The sequence below is a fragment of the Vigna unguiculata genome, chromosome 4, assembly GCF_004118075.2.
Source record: "Vigna unguiculata cultivar IT97K-499-35 chromosome 4, ASM411807v1, whole genome shotgun sequence".
Taxonomy (NCBI): domain Eukaryota; kingdom Viridiplantae; phylum Streptophyta; class Magnoliopsida; order Fabales; family Fabaceae; genus Vigna; species Vigna unguiculata.
Genome location: NC_040282.1, coordinates 9,497,071 through 9,514,711, shown reverse-complemented (window position 1 = coordinate 9,514,711; position 17,641 = coordinate 9,497,071). Strand labels below are relative to the sequence as shown.

The 17,641-nt window shown below is 36.4% G+C and overlaps 1 protein-coding gene across 1 annotated transcript; it reads right to left on the bottom strand.

Annotated features, from left to right (window-relative positions):
- Positions 1-222: 222 nt before the first annotated feature.
- Positions 223-4,347, bottom strand: LOC114180469. The gene is made up of 7 exons (XM_028066783.1): positions 4,252-4,347; positions 4,107-4,158; positions 3,756-4,001; positions 2,340-2,488; positions 2,125-2,263; positions 1,841-2,040; positions 223-1,737 (listed from the first exon to the last, which is right to left on the bottom strand). The coding sequence occupies exons 1-7, from the start codon at positions 4,345-4,347 to the stop codon at positions 415-417; spliced, it is 2,205 nt and encodes a 734-aa protein (XP_027922584.1). The 3' UTR covers positions 223-414.
- Positions 4,348-17,641: the final 13,294 nt, after the last annotated feature.

Below are 17,641 nucleotides of genomic sequence, written 5' to 3'. Positions count from 1 at the left end.
TCACTTAGTTAAAGTATTTTAAACAAAACAAACTTCAATCTATATTTTAAAAATCAACATGAGATGTAAAAGTAATTCAAGTGAATGGTTCACACATTGAACACCCGACCTTTTCCTAAAATTTAAGAAGGAACATTGGCACATACTTCTAGGAAGATTCGAATAAATAATAATAATAAAATTGATGACAATTTAACACTATCATAGGATAGTTGGCTATATTCACAAATAACAGTGATACAAAATTCCATTACAATGATTGGTTGTATTTTATTTATAGTTTCCACTTAGCCATAAAGGGGGCATAAACCGAGAGAACTACAATGAGAAATTCACAAGCCACTTAGGATATTTGTAGGAGAAAACTCTAATATAAGTAGTCATAAGTCATTTAGGTGAAAACAAAAAAAAACACTAAGTATTTATCCTTCTATTGGAAAGACTTTTCTTATAAAGTATTATTTGGCAATCACGATTTTGTACGTTGACACCAAGCTTCTCAATCAGGTTGGTTCTTAAGTCAAACCAAGCTAGTTCACCATCATTTGTTTCGAAGAGTATATTGCCCATATTACTTGTTCCAATAGGAAACGAAAGTGACGGTAAAGGTCCAATAGTAAAGAGTTTAGTCCATGTTTCCTTCTTGCCAACTTCAACCAAAATTGATACGTAAAATATAGTTGTGTCTTTATAACTTGACATTAAAGCAATTGACCCATTTAAGAGAAATAAGTGTCTCATCACCAAACAGAAATTAAAATCATTGTATGTTTTTGTGGGTATATCTAAGGGTGTGAGGGTTGTATAACATACCTCATTGCTTATGTCAAACGAAACCAAATATCCTTCATCGCCATTGTTACATAACCAATGACACATTCCCTCTAAATAGAATCTATTATTAATACCTTGACAGTTAAGAAATTCGATATTAAGTTTCCTCCAAGAATTGCTTCTTAGGCTATAAATCTCCCAAAACCGGTCATATTCCCATTCGTTATGATTATTTTCAACCAAGTTTCCTTGTGCATAATAACCTATTTTTCTAATCACTTTATAATCATCTCTAGCAATATCATAACCAAATCCTTCATATTCAATCACAACATCGAAATCATATTGTACATCCGAAACTGGGCTGGGCGCAGTGACCTTACATTCATTGGTAGAAGGATTCCATAAATACACAATGTCTGTTGCTTCTAGGTAGAGGCAAATAATTCCATTAATACTAGAAGAACCCAAAATATAAACTCCAGGAGAATGACCTTCTATACGTGGATTTGGCCAATTTAATATTGTCGAATTCTGAAACTTCATACCAAAAAGTGAATATAAGGAAGACTCATCATTATATTGGTCGTAATTTGGACCGAGGCATAGTAGGAGAGAGCTATCATCAAAATAAGAGTTTTGGTTAGATATGAAGTTATTGTAAAAGAGGTTCATGAAATTAGGATTTTCCAACAAGAGAGCCCATGATTTGCATATGCATCCAAATCTTTTAAGAGATTTCAATGACAATTTGAAAAGAATGTTGAATGCAAGATGATCTGGTAAGTGTTTGCCAAGATTTTGAGCCACAAATTTATTGTCCATCTCTTGGTCGTGCAACCAAATGTTAATAAGTTTCCAATGGTCTTTGGTGTTCTCGCTCCAAAGGTAAATAGGATGGGTAATTTGTTGGCAATCTTTGCTAATGAGATTCTTGATGGTGGTCTCCTCCAAATACTCTGACTATTGACAATAATAAGTGAACAAAATATATAACAAATCATGAGAATGACTTAAATTAAACAAAAGAAATGATTTAAAATATGGAATGACTTAATTTGTGTACTTGATCATCCTTGAGGAAAAGGGTAATTTTAGTTCCCCTGGGGAGTCGTTGGTCATTGATATCCGTGGTTAAAAAGCAAGAGGAACTAGGTTGAGATTCCCAAATATATTGGTCATGGTCATTATGCTTGGAGGTGAGGATAACCTTATGAGCAACCAAATAAGTAGAGTAGAAGCCAACACCCAAATTATCGACCAAATCTAAAACAAACACACACACACACATGTGAATACAATTAATGACAATGCAATGCAAATGAAAGTGAAATATCACCACCTACCTACCTGCTTTGGTCATGCCAATACCATTGTCGATGATAGAAAGTGTTTTGTTAGCCTTGTGAATGATTAATCTAACAATTAGTTCATCATTATTTAAAATATTTGTTTTTGTGAGCCTCTCAAATTGGATTTCATCCAAAGCCTGTGCATACATACCGTAATCAATAACAATTACCAAAAATTTACAAATAGAAAATCAAATTTAAATGATAACTTACATTAGAAGCATTGATGATAAGTTCACGAAGAAAAATTCCTTTGTTAGAATAGAAAGTCTTCTTCACCAAGCTCAACATCTCGCTCTTCTCACCTTCTAACACCAAGATCTTATCATTTGCGATTACAATTCCATTGGAATAACAACAATCTGATTGAATCAATTTATGAAACAAAACCACTCACAACCGAACCTTTGTATTTGTTAACCACAACCACCCACTATATCCATTTAATACAAAATCATTATCCATATTTAGTTTTATTGCCTTAAATTAATATTAATTAATTAATTAATTATTAAACTTAATTAATAAATTGGCTTTAAAATTATAAATTAACGTTTATTAATCAATAGTTTTCTTAAACTTTTAAACAAATAATTATTTTTTTCCTGTAAATTATTAATGAAGTAATTATTTCATTGGAGCATGAACACATTGTATTTAGTTTTCATTATTAAACACAATATGAATAGATATAAATAGAACATTAGGAATAAAACAAACAGTGAAACAAATACTATTGAAAAATTGAATTAAATATAAAATAAAAGTAGCAAAATATTCTACAATTTAAAAGTTTACAAGCTTTCATAACGTTAAATTTTTACTAATATTAATTGTTATTATTAAGTTCTATATGTCTCAGTTGGATTATATGCTTCATCTGTAAGACACAAGTTTCAATAAGTAACAAATCATGAATACATAAGTGTTTTGTCTATTGGATGATATGACATTATAGACTTACTAGTTGATGAATTCAAATTTTTGCCCTCATTTAATATTTAAATTTGGGGATTTAATTGAATTTTCTGTGCTTAAAGATTGATTTAATTAGGATTTGTGATTATTGGATTTTTTGAATAAGTTTGGTAAAAGTGGCGTAAAAATTGATTTTAGTTGCATAAAATATTATTGGATATTCTAACGTTTGTTAATGCAGCTGGAATTTATTTTTGGTCATTAATAGTGTGGATTTAAAATATTAAAAGTTACAAAATAAGTCCAAAAATCAGGAAATTTTGGAAAAGAATAAATCAGGAGCTAAATGCACCCCCAGTTTTTATTTGCACACTCCTTCTAGAATGGACCACCAAAAACCTGTTGTGCACCCCCAGTTTTCACTAAGTTGCACCCCTCCTACCACTTAAACTCCACTCAACCAGATCATGCCATGTGGCAATCCCCACCTTTTAAAATTAGCCAACCATAAGCTGCCACGTGTCATAATCCTCCACTCACCAAATTGAGCACTCAGATCTTGCCACGTCATCATCTCCTCCATCTCACACATGAAACCCTAACCCTAATTTCCCTTCCACCCACCATGGCAGCCGCCGCCGCCATCTCCTCGCCGGCCACCACTGCAACTCGCCGGAAACAGCAGCCTCCATTCCCGCAACCTTCACGCACCATCAGCACCGTGACAGCGCATCTTCTTCACTCGCGCCACCACAGATCGCGTAGCTTCCGCCACCACCGCAGACCTGCCACAACTCCGCAGTTCCGTCACGCCACCTCCATTGCAGATCTCCTCCGCGAGCTTTCCCGCACCACCGCGAGTTCCTGTAGTAACGACGAGCAGCCACCATCTTCGTTCGCACAGCAGCAACCTCGCGCTTCCACCACCACCATCTTCCTCCTTCGCGCCACCTTCACCTGCAACGCACATCCAGCGGCGCCATCTCCGTCAACCACCATGAACACCGCAACTCTGCCACGTTCGCACCATCTCATGGCAGCAGCGGAGACGTCCGTCATCACCGTTCTCGCTGTAGTAGCGCAACCACGAATCTGCACCCTCATTCTCGTCCATCTTCGCACGAACCAACAACCACCACTTCACCTCGCAAACACACCTGGACCAGATTTGCGCGAGCAACTTCACCATCTTCATTCACGCCTGCACCTGCGAAACGTCCGCAGCAGCAGCCATGGCAGCCATTGCTCCGCCACCGTCAAGCCTCGCCGGAGAAGGAGGAGCCGCGCCGTCAGCAGCCGCCATTGCCGTCAGCCGCGCCGTCACCCACAAGCCTCCATGAAACCCTAAACGCAGCAAACCCTAGTCTGGAGAGAGAAAGTGCACTCTGCGCCACGTGTCAGCATCTGATAGGACAGTCAAACTGGTCAACTCTGGTCAACTAGTCAAAGTCAGCAGTCAACTCTGGTCAAAACTGCAAATATGGTTAAATGAGAGGGGTAGAATTGGAAATTGGACAGGAATTAAGTTGCTAATTAATTAAATAAAAATAAAAGATTTTAGCAACTGACAGATAAAGCCCAAAGTCCAGTGGAAGCCTATATAAAGAAACTTAAGGGAGCAGAAGAGGGGACAACTTTCAACGGACAGCTTAGACTCTTAGAACTCTCTGGTTTTGGCAGATACCGTCTCCACCACATCTCTCATTCTTTCTTTTATTTTCTTTCCTTCATATCATCATGTATTCCATCAAAGCCATGGAGGGCTAAGCTTTTAGGGTTGACTCCACTGTAATTTCTTAAATGGATTCTGAGGTTAGATGAATTTATGTGTTTGTTATTTTGATTATTGTTGTGGTTTTTGTTTATCTATGTCCTTTGCTTCTTAATCGAATAGAAAATAATGATTTTAAATCTACATGTATGCTAATCATATGAGCTAAAAGGTTTTTAAATTAAATTGAGACTTTACTTTGATTTTATTTAGAAACTTTCATTTGATTAAATAAGTTTTTGCCAATAATTGAGACTTTACTTTGATTAGTCAAGACTTTACTTTGATTAATTAAGTTTTCTATTTGGTGAAGAAACAAAGGAATAGACATGATTAGACATAGTAAAATTAATTGAGACTGTACTTTGATTGAATTTACTATGGATAATCTAACAATTCTCACTTTTAATTGAGACTATACTTTGATTAAAAGTGAGGATGCCAACAAATGAATTGAGTCTTTACATTGATTGATTTGTAAATCAACAACAATAATTAATTTAACAATAATCTCTAGATAACCAATGAAGAATCTTATTTAGAAAAAGCAGTGGAATTGACCTATTTACTATTACTGTGTTTACAATCTTCCGTGTCATTTTCTTTGCATATCAAAACCCCCCTATTTTTATAGTTGCTAGTTTTAATTGCATTTTTAAGAATCAAATATTTGAGATCAATTCCGTATTCGTTGTGAGACGACTCAGGGTTATCTTAACCCTAACTATTTTGTTCACTACAAATTGGCAATACTGAAGTTGCTAAAGTAGTGGTAATTTGATCGCCTAACGACAGCGATATCACTAGTACTTTTGATAAGCATTTATGAGCTCAAACGATAAACACGTAGCGTTAAGCAAACGTCATATTTTACGTACAATCATTTACTTATTCTATGTTGTAAAGAATGTCAATTTTTTCCTATGATCAACAAGATCCTCTTTTAAGCTTTTATCACATTAATAATCCCTTGGAACTCGACCTAAAGCTGGTTTGTCTCACCAACTCTATGATGTCAACTGATGAGTGCAAATTTGAGTAACAATTTAACTTCTAAACTTAGTATAGGTTTAAAAGATCTTTCTAAGCCAAGAAGCGGGGGAGGGGTGAATTTGATGAGCATTAAAAAATATGTCCAATTGAAACTTATGAAAACCCTTTTAACATGAATTCAATTGACCAGTAAATATGAGATGTATTGCTGTAGAATCACACTTTTCAATCAATTAAAAATAAAAAGAGTATATTCAATCTTATTGTAATCTTAATTATGGATTTGGTAGTTATATATATATATATATATATATATATATATATATGCATGCAAAAACATAAAAATATTTTGGTTTATGGTTAATCATTTACAATTTTAGTTTCACATACATCTGTGTGTGAAAATGTTTACTAGGTGTTGGTGGTGGGTTTTTGTTTTTAAATACTAATATCAATATATGTTGTGTACAAACTAAAATATTTGAGTGTGAGGATACAATGGGTTTATGAAATGTTGTTATGTATATATTATAAAAACTTGATCAATTAGTGGTTTTGGAAATTCTTTTGCTAAAAAAGTTTTGCAGTTTTTATATTGTTTGAATGACAAGTTAAAGGAATTGAATTTGCAAGGTGTTAGATATTTAGACGTTACGTGAAAAACAATTGGAGGTGCAGGTAAGCTATGTCAAATGTATGAAGTTGTGATATGGTTTATCCATTGAAAATTTAATGTATGTGATGGTTTCAGTCATTAAGTATTGGAAGTAAGAGAAATATGTGGGTGTCGTGTTTCAACCATGTAGCTTATAGTATATGGTCCAATAGAACTAAGTTTGATTAATGAGTCCATGGCAATTTGATAAATGTATTTGTGGATAAATATTTGGTATAGATGTAGAAAAATTTTTATGGTATACACATATGTATTACTTTAGTAAATATGATGGTTAATATTGGAAGCTAAGCTTGTTAAAATTATGAAAGGATGTTGGACTGAGTTACGGTTATGTGTTTATATTTTGTTGGGTGTTATAGTATATTTTGTTGATCAAATTGATGAATTGGGAAATAGGTTGTGAGATTTAGTTTTAATGGATGAAATTTTAGGATTTAATCTTTGTGCAGTAATTTGAGGTAATTGAAATTTTAGGATGTTTATTATTGATGTAGGAAGGGCAATTTGTGGTCAAAGCTCATTTTATTATTAATTATGGATGACAATATTTTGTTACATTGATGAGGAACTGAACGGTTTATTAAGGTCATAAGAGAGTAAGTTAGGTAAATGAATAATTGAGTGGATGCTAAAAGATTAATTGGGAGCTGGAAAAGATATAATGAAGTCATATTCATATGTGTTTCCTAGTAAGTACAATTTTCGAGGACGAAAATTTTTCGGGTTGGGGAGAATGTAAGACCCATGAAAAATAATTATCATGAGTGGGTGGTCAAGAAAAATGGGATAGCTTATATGGTTTAGAGTGTTGCTTGAGTTTTAGGGGTTGTGTGTTTGAATTCTGGCTAGAGGAAAAAAGATGAAATTGTATGTGATTTGTTTTGGTAAATTCGTGGTGCACCTTGGAAGGTGAAGAGTTGGGACAAATACGTTGTTAAGTGCAGCCAATTAATCCTAGTATTATTTATTTTCATCCAATTAACCCTAGTATTTTTTTTTACTATGACTGTTAGAGAAATAGAGAGGTTTTATGGATAAAATAAATTGGAGTTGGTGAAGAAAAGAAAAGAGAAGGCAACATGAGATTGAAGAGCAAGGGAGGAGTGGGCAAAGCTAAGGTAGTCTTTTTGATGGAATTACAGGTAAGGGGAACTGATAGAGACCGTACCCCACCAAATTAAAACATATTAAATGCAGTATATGAAAGTGAACCAAGTTGTCTCCCAACGACCAATATTTTCATTCAAAGCGAAATTTCCAGATGAACACAACAATAACACAAGGGGGGGTTGGCAGATTTACGGATGCAACACACAATTGAAAACTTCAATGCAGACATGTAAAATCAATGTAAAAACAACATTGATTCTTTGCTTCAAATGAACATCCACCAATCACGGATTACAACTCAAAAGTGTTATATTAACTCTAATGAGACCCGAATTAATTACTAAGCGCAAATGAACTCGAACTCAAGTGCAATTAAGCAAAGCACACAACCATGAATTTGCTACAGTTCACTAAGCATGAACACATAATGATTCCACTCTACAAATTAAGCAAAAACAGAATGGTTTCTTCATTTAAACCCAACGCAAATTCAAAATTGAGAGATTAACATAACTCCACCGAACAAAACACTGATCTCAAGGTTTCAATCCATTCTCTGCAAAGAATCAACACGCAAATTTAGTTTCTCATGGAATCCGAATAAGGCTTAAACATAAATTTTGATTCAACCATCCAAATGAGTGCAAATTGATGTAGAAAACCTAAATTGGTGCAGGAATCGAAAATGAGCAAGGAAAGAAAGGGGCAACAACGATAACAACAACAAAAAATGAGAATATTTCAATATAAATGTTACCCAAATGGTAGAAAACGTTAATACAACTTCAATGTGCTGTCCAAGGCTCATAAAACGTTAAAAACCAATGGAAAACGTAAAAACTTCGCTTGTGCCACCATGGGTCACCTTCCAAAGCTTAATAACAACAAAAATGGAGGTTTGAGAGAGTGTGGAAGAAGAAGGAGCGCTGGTCTCCCCCATGCAGACCTAATTTCGTTGTCATATCACCCCTGCCACTCAGAATTACGAAACTGCCATTATGAGCTGCAGAATTACAAAAATGCCACTCTAGGCCTCAAATGTTGACCCATTGACTTTGCTGACGTGGAAATGACATGGAAATGATGTGGAAATGATGTGGCGACTCTCTTAAACTGAATATTGACATCCAAGCTACAAAATTGCTTCACCCAAATACCTAAAAATAATTAAAAATAAACTGTCTAATGGGTCCAAATTCAGAATATGGCCCAATAAAGCCCAACAGATGAAAAACACTCTAAAGATGAACAATTAAGCACTAATCAACTGTCTAATGGGTACACAAAGGCTAGTGGAATGGAAGAAAATAATGACTCATCATGAACTACACCATGTATTCTACTTGCAAAAAAAAAGAATTTGTGATTTGGTGTGAGAACTTGTTTTATGGACGTGCGTTGCGCAGTAAGGTTTCTTAATAGAGATCCAATGGAAGCTATTTTGATTTTTCTGTTTGAATTGTGATGGGTATGGGATTACATGGTCTTCTAATGTTAATGGTTAAATTTGATTGGTTAAGGAATAAATTTTAAGAACATGAATTTTGGCCCTATTTTGTGGATGAATTCATGGTGTAAAATTGGTTACTCTTTTTCTTTTTTTATTTATCATCTTGAAGTTTTGAGATAATTTGGTATAGTCAATGATTACAACTGGTTTATTTTTTCTTTTCTTGAAATTGTGATTTTTGGGCTATGGAGAAGAGGCCATTAGGAGGTAAGTTGGTTGACATTGTATAATTTTGGTGTGTTGATATTTATGGTCCTTAAGGCATGATAATTTTCATAAAGCATGTTGGTAAATTTGAATGATAACAATTTTTGGTTGGCTATGAATCTTTACATTTGGGCATTGGGAATAGTTTTCTTAATTTCTGATAATGAAAATTTAGGGAATGATGAAAGAGAGAACTGCAATTATTTTTATGGAAATTGCATTAGAGTTGATAAGTGTTTTGAAGTTAATGTTGATCAAATTAGGGAAAGGTTTATGGAGTGAATATGGTCCAATGTTGTTCTATTTTTTTTAGGCAAAGTGAGCATACATATATTTTGGGTTTTATGTTTTAGAGTTGAATTAGGTGGTGTGTACTCGCACATGAAGATATTAATATAAGGGTTCTCATGATGTGTGCACAATTTCTAGTTCATGGGAATGCTATGAGATGGTTGGTATGCTTCGTACATGTTTTAGATGCGTGGTATGTGTGAAACAAGTGCCTTATTCATGAAAAAACGCTATTTTTGTATTTTGGCCTAGTAGGGACTATTGGGCACTGGCTTCCTTTAGCCAGGCCCCGAGTCTCGAGTTTTGGGGTCGTTGGATGCTAGTTTCCTATTTTCGAGTTCCATGTCTCGAGTTTTGGGTGTTGGGCACCAAGTTTTGGGCGTTAGGCACCACTGATTTTAAAGTCTTTGTAGTTTTCGTAAAGTTATGTTTTTCTCGTCGTTAACCGTCAGATTTTGGTGAAAGTTTGATAGTGAGTCCATATCATGTTATTCTTTAGTTTGAACGGTCTGATCTTAGTTTGGAGGTCTGTAGTTGGAGATATATGTTACACAAGACTTTTTTTCATTAGTGTATTGAGCTGATATTTTGTTCTGATAAATTGTGATACACTCTGTTTGTGGTGTATTGGATGTTAGGCATTATGAATGATGTATGTTAAGTATAATGATGAGGATTGTATGATGTAAATGTATTGTGATACATGTGATGATGAGGCCTTTATGTGCTTGTGTGTTTATTGATCTTGCATGTAGATAATCATGTGATTGTTGATTGATGTGTGATCATGATGAGATAGTATATACTTCGATATTAATATATTGGAAGGTATCTCTACATAAATTGTACTGGAGGTGCACTTGTTGAGGCTCCATAAGAGTATTGGGAAGTAGTGCACTTTGTTGAGGCTCGATAAGAGTGATGAGAAGTTGTGGACTTCGTCGAGGCTCTTGATATTTGTAATGTGAGAGTAATGAGAAGTGACATCTTTGGTAAATTGCATATGAGAACTAGTTGGGTGGTTAGTTATGAGATAATTCCATTCCATTTAATATTACTTAGTGGAAATATGTTGATGATTACATGCCATGGCTTTGAGAACATGTGATAGTTGAATGCTTGGATGAGTTCTGATATGTTATGGCAATGCTAAGTGAGTTGTATGTTGATTTATGTGATATGTTACATAGTTAGCTTACCCTTGCAAGTTTGTCGTTGTTGTTTCCATTTGCGATGATCGTATAACTTGTGTTATACAAGAGTAGATATCGATGCAGTTTTAGCCAAAGAAGCTTAATGGGTAGGAGCTCGTAGGGAAGCTTACAAAGTTTTATTTTTTTGTTTTAAAAAGTTCCTTTGGCTAAAATTGTAATAGTTAGCTTTTTCGACGTTTAAACCTAAAGCATTATATTAAGACTTGTTTAGACAATTTATTCAAGTTGGTTGGTTGGACCATACTTGGTTTTTATGAAGAAAGTGTTTTAGATGGAAAATTTTTGCAATTGTTAATTTGAGATATAATAATTGTGAAAACTCCTACTTTGATAGGATGATACTAGTGATTGTGTTTTGAGTTGGAAAGATTTTTTTTTATATGTGACATCTCAAAAGGTGTTTACAAATGGTCTTGTCGGAGATGGAAAGGATTAATGACCGAATCGTTGGATGTTCTTGGTTTCTCGGGAGGGAGATTAGAGTGGGGATGAACATGTTATGTTCCTTGAGGTTGAGAGTTAGGTGTTTGTGATGATGAAATTGATCCTTGAATATATATATATATATATATATATATATATATATATATATATATATATATATATATATATGCATAAGGAAAATCGGTGAACTAAAGAAAATGAAGAATGTTCATTCTCTTAAGGCTTAGTAGAGAAGAAGAAGTTGGGCCCAAGGATGGAGGCAGGTTTTTATTCAGAATTTTGTTAGTGAATTGTGAGTGTCGAAGCTTCAAGTATGGGTGAATTAGTTAGTTAGTTAGGTGAGTGTGAGTGAGTTAGTTTTAAGTGCAGTGTGTGGTGTTCTGTTGGTGAGTAAATGTAAGGTGAGGTGTGAATGGTGTGTAATGTGTGTGGGTTTTGTGGCAGGTTAATGTGTGCGTGAGTGGTGAGTGATTGTGAGGTGGTGCTAGTGTGTGCGTTGGTGTTGTAATGTGCGCATGAGTGAGGTGGCAGGTTAGTCTGTGCATGGTGTCTGAGTATGTGAGTGAGGTGAATTAGTGAGTTTAGTGTAGAGTTAATGAGGGTTAGTTTTAGAAAATGGGTCTGGTGTGTGAGCTGGTTTGTGAGTGGTGTTTAGTGTGTGTGTGTGTTAGCTATGAGGGTATAAAAAAAAAGAGTAAGGGAGTATGAGGGTTAGTTTCTGAATAATTACGAGAGTGACTATAGTATTGAGGCAAATGTGACATTCAGAAATAAGTATTGTTGGCAACTTGTGTTAAGGAGCAACCAAGTTGTTAAACCAGAATGGAGAGGGAAAGCTAGCTAAGTAACTAATCTCGTGATGTTGGAGAAAAATCCAATTTAGTGTGAAGTGTATAGATGTGAACCAACCAAGTTGGGTGAAAATGATGTAGGTTACAAGCTCAAGTTTGGGCAATCAGCGGATCAGAGGATTGGAAATTTCTTATTTTCGTAGCTTACTGGTGTAGCGCCTGGCGGCATAGTAGCACCCGCCAGGCGATAGCAAGGAAACAATGGGGTTCTAGTACAGGTGGCGCCTGGCGGAAGGGAAGGTCTTGCCAGGCGATAGTGGCAGAAACAACAGCCTCCTGGAGAGCGTCCGCCTGGCGGTGTGGACTGTCCCACCAGCCGGTGGTTGCAGAAATTGGTGGTTCTTAGGCACTTGGTGCCTGGCGGTACGTATCCCTCGCTAGGCGATTTGGTTGGTGTAAGTCCTAGTTGTTGGATTCTGTAGGCGTGATCTACAAGGCTTCTGGTGATACTTCAAAGGTGGGATTGTTGGGTTCCTTGAGTTGAGCTCGGAACGTATCCCTTGAGTTGAGCTCGGGATAGGGGTTAAGCACGTCACATTCCTCGAGTTGAGCTTAGAATGGCATCCCTCGAGTTGAGCTCGGGATGACGGATGAACATGAGGAACCCTTGAGTTGAGCTCGTGTTAGTGAGTGTTGCCGGTGTGAGTGTACTGGTTGTGGCCAGTACGGATGGGTCCATATGGATTGCCCTCCTTAGCAATTAGCTGACAAGTTTGGTAGCCTTGGGATGTTACAAACTATGTTCCTATTTGAGAATTGCACCTGGCGTTACGGTGTATGATCCGTAGCATGGTTTCCAGCACGTGCTCTATCGGTTGTGGCCGATAGGTATGGCAGTAAGTCACCTTGGGGTGATCACTAGAAGAAGTAGAACTTGAATAACCTGGTTGTGGCCAGGTGGAATGAATTAGATGGGTTGGACTTCATATGGGGTGAATGTGTTGTCTACATATATTTGTGTGTTATATATGTGTATACCCATTTATATGTTTAATCTGTTAAGCTCACCCTATCTGTTTGTGTTTGGCGATGATCGTGTGCGCGGTACACGTGAGCAGTTGATGTTGATGCAGGTGGTGCTGGTGAGACTTAGCCACGGAGCAGGGATAGCATGGGAGTCTTTTTAATTATTATGTTTTGGAGATGATTTGTAAACTCTTATGAGACATTTTATTTATTAATTCAGTTTTATAAACTATGGTTTTAGAATTACATTTGGCAGTAATAAAAATTTAAATTTCCCGTGTTTTGGAAAATGAAGTATTATTAAATAAAAATGTTTATTTTTTCTTTATTTATTGTTAAATCCGTAATATCCTGTCGGGATGTTACACACATCCAAATCACCAAGCAATTACTTTAGCATGGACCCAAGATATATGATGCTTCCACGAACCTACCCGCTCGTGGTCCTGCCTTTACGAATCTGCCTACTCGTAGTCCAACTCTACGAACCTCCTGACCCGTAGTCCAACACACGTGATCCAACAACTACGAACCTCACAGCTCGTAGCAGCCCTCAAGTGTGAGCACGAAACATACAAACCTCCCCGCTCGTATCCTCACACGAGAGCATCATAATATGAACCTCCCCGCTCATATTATAACGTGTTCACCACCAACCATGAACCTACTCGCTCATGACACAAACAAGCATCTCTTGGTCCAAGTCCCACATCACAAACACGCAAAACATAAATCAAAAGAGCACACTGCTCTGTGCTATCGACTGGCGCTACCTAAGCACTATCAGGCAAAATCACAGCACATATCGCCTAGCGAAACCCTCTCTCTGTCAAGAAACCAGAGAAAAACATAGCCATTTTCTGACAGTATAGTCGCCTAGCGGAACCACCCTTGCCGTCAAGCGCCACGCGATCCCAATGGCCTCTGTTTGGCCCCTATCGCCTAGCAACTCGCCTCGCGCCGCCAGGCGCCATGCCAATAGAGTTAAGGCTACTATTTTTTTTTTTTTGCACTTTGGATAGTTTCTCAATGAACCCAAATAATCCACAGGCAATCCAAAACATCAACCACACTTTTCCAGTCATTTAGCATGACTGAATCACAATTGAACACATTCACATACCGAATGGGTTCACATTTGAGATCATACCATTACTCAATTATTAATAGAATTCACCACATATCACATGCATCAATCCCTATATATTCATACATATACTCCACCATTGAAATCCATGTTAGCATTCAATTTCAACTTATGAATAATGCATGCTCAAACTAAATATAAAGCAACAACACTCTAACAACTTAAGCACATGATTCTATGCACCAATGCAAATTTATATAGCACTTCACACCTCATATGCAACAATTTAATTTATATTGATACACATGCATTCACCAATAAACCAATTCTCAACATGTGACTAAACCAAAAGAACATTCAAATTCATAGAGACTTGCAACATAACCCAATCATGCTTCTAACTCATGCTACATTAGTAGTTACTTGAAATTATCAAGAGGTTATTCATCCATTTTAAAGACTTCAAAACCAGCAATCATGCATAATATATATCTCTAGCTAAAGACATCTAAATAAAATATCCACCGTTCAAAGTAAGGAACATCATGTTTTGGATTACTTGTCAAAATTTCACCTCAATCAACGGTTAACGAATCGGGAACCACAGTTTTACTAAAACTGAACAGACCAGAAAAATTTGTGGCGCCCAGCGCCCAAATGTCAAGAACCTAACGCCTGGCGATACAAAGCCAATGCCCAGCAATACCTGCTCTGCAAAAACACAAAAAACAACATTTTTCGTGAACAGAACACCACGCACATCGCCTGGCGGCAGCTCTTCACCGCTAGGCGACAGTTCTTCCGTGAGATACATAAGACTCGAACTCAAGTCCTTTCATAAGAACCAATTACGCTCAACCATTTGAGCTAGTACTTTTCCATGTAACAACAATTAATATTTAATATCATAAAGGCTCCCACTACCCGCATTTACTAATTATTTATTTATTTAATTAATTAAATTTCTCGGATCTTACACAAGTAAATTCTCAAGAAGTGACTCAACATCAGATCTTCTGACATATATGATGTCCATTACAAACACTACTAGTATACATTAAACATTAGGAATACTACTAGTTTACATTAAACATAAAGCCATAAGATTGAGGTAAGGTAATGAAAGACATGTACATAAGCCACACATGCAGGGTTAGAAGTTGGGCAAGAAGTCTAAAAATCAATGAATTTTACCAAAAATGTTTCCACCAAGTCCAAACAAATATGAACCATATAATTTCAATGTTTTCCTACTCATCCGCTAGATAGGGAACAACTGTAGGAGGGTGATGCGAAATCTGCACACAAGAAACTGAGCCAGATGAAAATAACTCACATGAGTGTTAGCATAAATGATTTGATGAAGATATATGAAAACATATTGCATTGGAATGTGATGAAGCTATGATAATTTGATGAAGATATGAAAGCATATTAGCATAAGTTATTGTTTTATTTATTTTAAATTTTAATATCATATATAAGGTTGCAAATTTGTGTATATAATTAAGTTGTGCATGTTGTAAAATGAGAAAGTAATTGGCCTGGTGGTTGGAGAGTGAATTTGTGTGTGCAGGTACATGGGTTCGAATCTTACCACCTTTATGTTTTGGTTTTAATTATTTTATTAATCAATTAAAGCATATGGACCTTGCGTTTATAATATATTGGTGCATCATACATACTAAGAAAGGTCGTAGTTTGGTGGTTGTTGCGGGTGCTACTGGTCCAAAAACACATGTGTTCAAACCATGGCAGTGGCATGCGTCGGTTAATATTGTTTTGTTTCCTCTCCTTCTTTAATTGTGGGACCCACGAAAAATGTCTTAAGTTAACTTCTCTCTCCATTGAGATTAAGTGATCACGTGGTGCAGTGTTTTTTTCACGCTGCATCATATTCTATCTTTTGAATTGTGATTTAAATAATACAATGGTTGAAAGTTAGAGTTTTAGAAAGGAAGAATAATAGAGAAATTGAGAGTTGAAGGCTGCGGGAGCAGAGTGAAAGAAGCAATCTAGGTAGGGGAAGTTAACATGTGTTTCAGTGCTTTCACGTTGAGATTGAGTGCATAGCATAGTTTCTGGTTTCGGTTTATGCCACACGTATGCTTTGGTTAGGGTCTGTTTCTTTAGTTTGTTGGTGCAACCACACTTTTATTCTAAAGCCATAAATTTCTCTTTCTTCCTTTCATTTATCTCTAAACTTGGTTTGTTGTGGGTATAGTTGTAACGTCACATTTAATACATAAACTTGCTTAAATGACAATTCACACAATATAATAATACGAGCAAAGACACAGAGTATAGACTCACTCCTTAAAGATATCCAAAAGCTTATAAAAGGAAATCCTAAGGCACACCATGATGCCAATACAAGACAGGGTAAAAGGTCTAATGTAACCACAAACATAGTACTAATAATATAATACATGGGCCATAGCCCTAGCAAAAGACATGAAGAGTATAGCCCAAGTCCAGTCAACTAAGCAGCGGAACTTTCGTCACCCTGATGACTACGGGTAGTTCTCGCATCTACTCACATCAACAAGTTGATGATCATCGAAAAAAGAGAAAACCATACATACAGAACACAACAATAAACAAAAGGGTAAGCTAGAGTAGAAAACAGTCTATCATGCAATCACATGCTATTTCATAGTCTGATGAGATGCCTCGAGCCAAGGGACCTACAACAAGAGCCATGGCTAGGAGAATACAAGAGGAATGGGCCTTAAATGCGCATGCAAGGCCCAAGATGAACTTCACATGGGCCAAGGAAGATGTGAAGACCTAGCCTAGGAATTTTGCTTGTAAATACTAGATTAGGATTTTATTTTGGGCTTTGTATTTTGGGCCCAGTAGAATAGGGTTTTCTTTGGGCCATGTATTGGGCCTTAGAGGAAATTGGGCTTTAGAAGTAATTTTGGACCAAAAAGGGGAATTGGGCCAAATGGGCCAAGAGTAGTGTGTCTACTCTAGAAAAGCCTAGAAGCTTCTCAAACTTGCTCTCCAAGGATGAGAGTTAGCTTCCCATGGCAAGACAAGTGTGACTTGCTTAGGTGGCAAGTCACACCTCCCACATGCTCCTTTTTGGCTCCAAAATTCAACTTTCTAGACTCCTTTTTCCCTCCACTTTTTGGAGACCCCTTGGTCTCATTTTAGCCTATAAATAGAAGGCTTAGGAGATGTATTTTTCAGCTTGAAATTGAGTAATGAATTCTGCCCAAATTTGTGCACAAATCTCTTTTGAGCTCACCTTAGAGTAAACTCTTCTCTAGTTTACTCTAGTCTTCTTCCTTAGGAGTTGGCCTCACCTCTCTTAAGAATCCTTTCACCTACACCAAACCAAACACCTTAAGCTTCTTTCCTTCATGCTTCCGCATCCAACACCATCCATGGAGCCTCCATTCTTCATGCAAGCATCAATGGAGACAAGAAGAAGCCATCATGTGGTATCATGAGCCTTGGTTTTAG